The sequence below is a fragment of the Triticum urartu genome, chromosome 1 (assembly GCF_003073215.2).
Source record: "Triticum urartu cultivar G1812 chromosome 1, Tu2.1, whole genome shotgun sequence".
NCBI lineage: Eukaryota > Viridiplantae > Streptophyta > Magnoliopsida > Poales > Poaceae > Triticum > Triticum urartu.
The window spans coordinates 13,293,337-13,301,604 of record NC_053022.1 but is presented as its reverse complement, the minus strand read 5'-3'; the positions used below and the strand labels follow the sequence as shown (position 1 = coordinate 13,301,604).

At 42.0% G+C, this 8,268-nt stretch overlaps 1 protein-coding gene across 1 annotated transcript; it reads right to left on the bottom strand.

The window, feature by feature from the left end:
- Positions 1–545: 545 nt before the first annotated feature.
- On the bottom strand, positions 546–3,345 carry LOC125536728 (WAT1-related protein At5g64700-like). The gene is made up of 5 exons (XM_048700008.1): positions 2,932–3,345; positions 1,772–2,126; positions 1,481–1,639; positions 1,193–1,344; positions 546–887 (listed from the first exon to the last, which is right to left on the bottom strand). Exons 1-5 carry the CDS (start codon positions 3,198–3,200, stop codon positions 716–718), a joined length of 1,107 nt encoding a protein of 368 aa, XP_048555965.1. The 5' UTR covers positions 3,201–3,345; the 3' UTR covers positions 546–715.
- Positions 3,346–8,268: the final 4,923 nt, after the last annotated feature.

Sequence of the window (8,268 nt, the reverse complement as noted above, 5' to 3'; positions counted from 1 at the left end):
ATGTAGAAGCCCTCCGTGATGACGACCCTCTTCCGGCGGAGCTCCGGAACAGGCCCCAAGATGAGATCTCGTGGATACAGAAAGTTGCAGCGGTGGAATTAGGTTTTTGGCTCCTGTTCTGATCGTTTGGGGGTACGTTGGTATATATAGGAGGAAGGAGTACGTCGGTGGAGCACCGAGGGGCCCACGAGGCAGGGGGCGCGCCCTGGGGGGGGCGCCCCCCACCCTCGTGACCTCCTCTTTGACTCCCTGGAGTAGGGTCCAAGTCTCCTGGATCACGTTCGGTGAGAAAATCACGTTCCCGAAGATTTTATTCCGTTTGCTGTTGCTGTTGCTGTTGCTGTTGCTGTTGCTGTTGTTGTTGTTGTTCTTGCTGCTGTTGTACACTAAAATTAGTCAAACATTCAGTACTTTGACCATCTATACGAAGGAACATACCAACTAAAATGCTAAGCTTATAATAGCACGTAAATCATAAACAATATATTCAAAATTATACATTTCGTATGTAAAACAGATCTTCTATATTAACGTTAGAAGTGTAATATTGAAAATCGTTTATTAGTATCCAAATCAACATGTAACACAAGAAGTATATACTTTAAGGTTTCTTCTTTTGTGCACAAGTAATACCCATGATATTACATATGTACTGATCTTGTGTATTTGACTTTTTTACAAGTGTCTTATCAATTTAACATGTGTTAGCTAAGCTTTAAACTTGTGATGTTAGTTCTGCCTCTTCGTGTTTCTTCTGTATTGCCGCTCCGTCTCCTTGAACTTGACTTTCCTCGGGGACCACTAATGCCATATTAATTTCTTTTTCCTTGCTTTTACCCCATAGTACACTGTATAGTCCACCAACTAGTAGAATTCCTCCCAAAATACTACAAAACAAACAGTATTTTGATCATAAACACAATCATTCATGCCATTAATTTAAAATAGTTAAAATGCTTCAGCTTCTATCTTGTCAACAATCTTTTGGCAGGGGAGCAGTATTGTCTTAGGTTTTAGGGGTTTCAGCACGTTCCCCTAAAAACTCATACCACTCCTTGCAGATATCATTTACTTGGCTGAATAGACATCGCTCCTCTCAATAGCTTTAGAATATATTCTCCACTTTGTCATTCGACCATGGTGTATGTTTCCACTTCATAAAAGTTGTTTATGTTTTGTTTCAAAGGATTACCTCCCAAGGTGAATGGCTTCTCCAAGGAAGAATGATGAGCAAAAGATAGTGAAAATTAATGCCAATGGACTCCACGTCGCGACAAACACCGGCCCTCTCATCTCCACACACCATGCCTGTAGGTACATTAATGCACCCGTTCCTAAGAAGGCCTGTAACAATTAACCAAGTGTGGTGTGAATGAGTTGTATGCATCAGCCTCATCAGTTTGTACACTTAAAATTAAAATTACTCGACTACTTTTAATATTCACCAAGATAAAATAAAAACTAGCTAGCTCAAACGAACCGAGTAGAAGACCGCAAGGAGGCCAATATCCAGCCCAAGCTTCCATTTGGTGAAGTCCCTTTCAACCACCATTGCCACGAGAAAGGACTGAAGTGCACCAAACAGGCATTGCAGCGCCGTGGCCATCAATTTGTTTGGATATTCTTTAAGCAATGGAACCTGCATGCATTACACATGCATTCATGTAAGACCATATGCAAATAAATAAACTAGAAAAAGCAAATTAACATACATGCATGTGCGTTGCAGAATTAATTGCACGCACATGCAAAATTATATATTGATTATAACCTGCATGACAATCCAGAGAGACCAGGTTGCACAAGCGAGGATGAGAAGGAAGGTGCCTTTGATCCAAGCAGCGCTACTGCTGACACTGTTTGGCTTGTGAGCGAAGACGGGGTTGTGGGCAAGGGGGCGTATGGACGGGCCATCGTAGAAGGCGATGACCAACACTCCAGCGAGGCAAAGAGCGACACCGGTGAGCTTGCCTAATCCAGAGCGGTTCCGGAGCTTCACCGCCTCCATCCGCAGAAGCACCGCGAGGAGGAAGGTGGCAACGGGCATGGAGTTGATGGCCGCTGACCCCACCGTCGCCGAAGTCTGCTTCAAGCTCATGTTGTACACATTCAGGGTGAAGGTGTTCCTGCAATATGCATGCACGTATAATGACCAAATTATGACAATGGATGCAAAATTGATGTATGGATACATATGCATGGACTACTGTAAAATCAAAACCGAACTTTTATTAGATTTCCCCCCTAAAAATCAATATTCATGTATGGATACATGCATGGACCCCACTGTGGCATTTTCCCCCTTAAAATCAAAATTATTATTATTATTGAAAATTATTTTCTTCCTCTTGCTACCACAGTCGTCCACAATCTAGAATTTAAACAAATTTCCAATATTTGGATATATCCAGTGGTATTTTTGTCATAAAATTTTGGGACTAGATACAGACTAAATTCATTTTTTAGCTAAAAATTGTCTAAACTCAATGTGGAAATGACTGATATATTTGTGTGGGCCAAAATATGTCTGTATCAAGAACTTGAACCCTATTATATCCCTCTTGTGTAAAATAATTAACTCAATGTTGAAATGAGTTTGAACTCTGACTGCATTTTTGAAAGAAAGAAAAGAGGAGGATTGCCAAATACTCCCTGCATTCCATAATGTAGTGCATATTAATTTTTTGAAGAGTCGAACCTCATAAACTTTGACCAATTTTTTTGAGAAAAACATTTACATCTAGAGTGCCAAACATATGTCATTAGATTCATCATAAGATGTGGTTTCATATTTTATATTTTTGGTATTGTATATATAAATAGCTTTCTCTACAAATTTGGTTAAAGAAGTTGACTTTTCAAAAAAAATATGTATGCACTACATTGTGAAACGGATGAAGTACAAGCTAATATGTTAATATATGTATATACCCAAGTAAGGCGTATAGGAAGAGCTTGAAGAGCAGCCGGCATGACAATGCTGGTGCAGGTGTTGCCGTGGTTGATCGGCTCCTGCGGCAAATGGAGTCGATAAGCGCGATTGGGAGGAGGAGCGCGGTGGCAGCAGCGAGGCGGTAGAAGATGAAGATATTGGTGTTGATGCCGCTGTCAAAGGCAGCCTTAGAGACGACGAAGAGGCCCGTGTAGATGGCCTGGATTGCTACTGCCACCACGTACGGCTTCTTACTCCGGTCGGCCATGGCGCCGGCGATGTAATACCCGCCGGAACTACTTTGCTGCGGTGGTGTGTGTGTGTGTGTGTGTGTGTGTGCGTGTGCGTGTGCGTGTGCGTGTGTGTGTGTGTGTGTGTGTGTGTGTGACTTGCAAAAAAATGCGAAGATAGTATGTTGGTTCTGGCGTGCGGCATTGGTACGGTCCTAGTGGCTTATTTGTATGGAGCTAGGTTGCACACATCATGCATGCGTAGTGGCAGTGTTAGTGGAGACTGTTGTTTTTTAAACTCTAGATCAAATCACCACAGGAGCCATATAGAGACGCACGTACAAAGCTAGCAATGCAAACAACCCAGCTAGCTGCTTGATTGACCTACGGGAAGCTAGCGTACGTGTGTGTACCCAGCCGCCAACTTCCGTTCGTGGAGCAGGCTTCACCTAGCGACGATTCGATCGATTGGATCGATGTACTTCAGCGTCGTCGCCGAAACACTTGCGAAGGAAACAAACTGATCGATAGACTTGTTGATGATGGCCAAAGGCTCGTGTCAAGCCGTTCGTATACTTTGTATTGTTTTTTCTTGGTACAAAAATTACAGGGGGTAAGTGTATATATATATAGATTTGCTAAACTATGTGTGAGCGCATTGTGGCCTATCCTATGCTGCGGCCACTTCGAACCAGTCGGCCAGTACGCGTTAAGTAGCCCGACGCGCTAACTAGGCCGAAGGGCGCGCACGACGTGGGATAAAATTGACGAGTAATGCTAAACGTACAAACGAGTTATAAGATTTTACAAAAAGGATTAATTTGATTGGTCAATAAGTAGGAAGGCGGCCAACCCCCTGAAAATCAGCAGGGTGCAAGTTTATGATTGATTAGTAGATAAAAAAATCATAATCAGCGTATAATTATGTATAACTCTTTGTATGTTTAGCATTATTGAAAACTGACCGTAACGTCTTACGACCAAAACTACTCCACGCGCTTTGCCAACTTCCTCCGAGAAAAAAGAATAGTAACAGGTTACCATCACCAGGCGCTAATTAATAGAGCCATCCCTCGCGCGCCTACATGTCACTTCATCGTACTTGACCATCGTAACATCGTAAAAGTGCCCAGCCCAATTGTTAATTCCTACCATGAGTAACCAGGACTGTAGGACGTAGTAAAGATGTTACTATCAGTATTATAGCAGTAGTAAATGGCCACCAGTAACTAGATCAAAGCATTAGTCCCAATCGTGTTATGAACCGGGATTAATGGGTGTATCAATCCCGGTTCGAGCAGCCAGGGCACCGGCCGGGCCTCGGCAGACACTAGTCCCGATTCGTCTGACCTCTTTAGTCCTGGTTCCAGACATGAACCGGGACTAAAGGACCTCACTCCTGGCGCAGCCTCTTTAGTCCCGATTGGTGGCTGGAACTCAGACTAATGGTCAGTCTTCTGTCCCGGTTCTAGCCATCAACCAGGACTAAAGAGATGCCTATATATATGCTCGTCCTTGCATCCTCACTCCTCTGTTTTTTTGGTCAGCGGGCATGTGGGAGGTGTGTGCTGCTCTACTCTCACCTCCAACGCACATGAGGTGTTCGATGAAATGCCCAAGCCACACTTAAGCTTTCTCCTCTCCAAGCTCGATCTCCAAGCGGCATTTTCCTCAAGATTTCTCTAGGTTTGGCGGTGCACCAACTGCACAAGTGTTCTAAAAGATTAGCAACTTCATCCTTTCATCTCTCACTGCTGGTTTAGCTCATTAAAATGCTCTAGAAATAGAGTGGTTTATGGGTTTTAGTGGAGGAGTGTATATGTGTGTGAGTTTATTTGATTTAGATGCACAATTTGATCTCAAATTAACTACTTCTTAGTTTGCACATGTGTAGGGTGCCGTCCCATCCCTGTCTCCATCCTCACCGCCGTCGATCGCCTGCGCTATTTCGTCCCCGGCACCACCATGGTGAGCCTCTTATTCTTATCTTTTTTTCAAAGAAAAAACCTTACTTGTCTGATTTAGATAGCTACTTGCGCTATATTATTTTACAAAACAAAACCGGCTATCAATTTTTAAAATAAAAAATGTTCATAAATTTTGGAAACATTCACCGATTTGAAAAGGTTAATGAATTTGAGAAAAGGTAATTAATGTGAAAAAAATACGAATTTAATTTTTGTGAATTTGAAAAAAGTTCATGAACCTGGAAAAAGTTTGTGGATTTGAAAAAGTTCATAGGTTTGAAAAGTGTTCATGCATTGGATTTTTTGATGAATTTTAATATATCATGAATTTTAAAAGTTCATAAATTTGAAAAATGGTTCCCAGATTTGAAAAAGCTCATTAAATTTTGGAAAGTTCACAAATTAGGAAAAATTTCATGAATTTTAAAATTGTTCAAATTATTTTTAAAAACAAAATAATATAAAACAGAAAAATACATATAAAAAGATATCAAAAGGCAGTCTGAAGCTTCTAGAAGCTTCCAAGTCTGTGAGAAAACTTCCACAAGCTTCCAAGAAATGGATCCAAACCCAACCAAAAAAGAGAAACGAAAACATGAAAAAGGAAAAAAAAACAAAGACGAAAAAGAAGAATGTGAAACCGACCAAACAAAACCTAAGTAAAAAAATAGAGAAACCAGCCCCCCAAAAATTGGAGGCTACCTCTAGAAGGTTCCCAAAACCGGTGAAGAGTTAAAAGGATGGCCCATCCAACTTACCTAACATTGGGAGAGGGTTTACACTATGTACCGAAACTGAAGCAAACGACGCCTGAAGCACGAAATAAGAAATTGAGAAACAAATAGCCGCCGGTGAAGAGTTAAAAGGACTGTAGCTTGGCTGTATTTGTATTTAGACTGGAAGTATATGGGCTTGGGCTAGCAAAATCCCGGGTGGTCTATGGAAGCGCTATTGAACCGCGTTTCATATGCATTATGGCCATCACAGATATGACGATTCTACTAGAATTGTTCTTATAGCCAACCTTTCTATATAAGAGAATATAAATGATACATGTAGATGGCATGACAACAACATATAGTCATAATAAGTTGGATATACAATTGGCCTTGCTCTTGGCTTGTCAGATACCCTCGGCCTCAAAGCACAGCCGCACGTATAGGTATATAGCAGCAAGATTGTGTGGGCGGATATACGGGTGCATGTATCAGCACGAAACGGTAGCTTGTGCTGTCACACACATCAATGTATTTTGGCTACAACGATATAGGTTTGATGAAAGAAAAGCAATTGATCGAAGGAGCATGCACACTTACATGCATGGAGATCAACGACACGGCACGCGCGCATACCACCTAACTAGAAAATTTGATGGAGAGGGACGATGCATGCACACATGTGGTGTGGATGTCAACAACACACGGCACGCGCCAGCTAAACTAATATGAGGCCCGTCCGTAGCTAGCTAGCTAATTTGTCTACACGTACGTACGGCTTCATCAGGCAGAGCACGTACGACGGATGGGTGCATGCATGATTTGGAAACTTTTGGACGTGGTACTGCCACGGCCACACCCGCCGGTGATGACAACCACACTTTCACGAAGAGGCCAAGAAATGATGGCCCAGAACGGTCGAGCCAGCTGCCTCTCTGTGTGTACGCTGTCGGTTTTGGACCGAGCGTGACGGTGGGCTCTAGAGGAGTACTCGGCTCTAGAGCGCGGGCACACTCTTTTCTTTTAAACACAGTACATACATGGGCGCTCATATATATCACTTTTATGAAGACACAAACACCTTATCTTATGAGCACCTATGAGAGATTGAGTTGATATATCATTTTGAAATTGACGAAGTCATCATAGGCGTCTCGTAGTCGACGATAACGTCTTCTTCCATTGAAGGCGCATCGTCGGAAATTCTAAAACAAATCCAGAATAATAAGAACACCAGAAATTGAATTCTGGTGGGTTAGGGATACCACTGTACTTCTAACCATCCAAGTATAGGTTGGTTAGCGCACGCGCACGTTCTAATTGACATGGCGAAGTGATGATGGGTCTCAAATAAAAGAAAACGACTTAAAAAGACATTCAGATCGGATTATGCGGAATCAGACATAGTATAGTAATGAAACAATGTTGGTTCGGAAACGGTAATCTACCATATTCATATGCATTTCTAACGCCCTACAAAAAAATCAAACTCAAATTTCAGTATTTTGCTCTGCACAATCCAAATGAACCCATGCATTTTAATGCTTTTTTATATTTTTTTGACCAACAAAAGATTTTATTCCATTACCAACATTTTATAGAGAGTAGTGCGAATGGTCTCACACTTGACATGGCGAGGACACATCTCTCGCAATACAATGTCCTATGCATCTGAAGAGATACAACGAAAGGCTAGAGGCCTATTTTCAATTTTGATCACTAACTTTGCTTGATGATGTGTTTTGACATTAAAACACCTGTGTGCTACTCTGGTGTGGATAAAAGATAACAACACATGTATGCAAGTAAGAATGGGCCTTATGTTCGAGTGACTTGTGACTTGGAAGATGGAACTCGCTGCAGCTGCCGATGCGAGTATGGAGCAATCCGTGTAGTATTGTGGTTCCGGGATGTGAAGACTTTGTGCTAACATTGTGGCCAATAGAAGCCCGTACGCTTCAACTTGGAGAGCGGATGAGACAGGAGGAGACATAGCTGAAGCCTGCAGCTACTAACAATGACCATTTTCTCCAAGTTGGATGATGACACGATACCTGCTGGTGATGGTTGCATATATTGTCCTCATTTGTCCAGGCCGCATCACAGAAAATTCCTTGTCCTGCAACTAAAGATGGGTCTTGTGTGGTTGATGATCGTTGTACAACAACAGTTCCTGCCATCTCATCTTTTAGTTTTGGGCCTTGTAAGATCGCATTTGCCACCGGGTATACCTGTGATGGTTTACAAAACTTTCTACCAAACAAGGCATCATTCCGTGCTTTCCAAAGACACCATAAGAAAGTGTATACACTAGTTACATTGATATGGGGATTAGCAGAATCCACTAGAACCTTAAGCTTTTGAGGAATGGAGTGATTATGTTTAGCCAAAACTTCTGTTCTAATATACCAGGGAGAGTAAAA

Bases quoted from the DNA above. Each gene is read 5' to 3' on its own strand.
- LOC125536728 (XM_048700008.1), bottom strand. From the start codon at position 3,200: ATGGCCGACCGGAGTAAGAAGCCGTACGTGGTGGCAGTAGCAATCCAG. The intron at 1,640-1,771 runs GTTATAATCAAT...TAATGCATGCAG, and splicing joins CTCTCTGGATTGTCATGCAG to GTTCCATTGCTTAAAGAATA. The intron at 888-1,192 runs GTAATCCTTTGA...TTTGTTTTGTAG, and splicing joins GAAGCCATTCACCTTGGGAG to TATTTTGGGAGGAATTCTAC.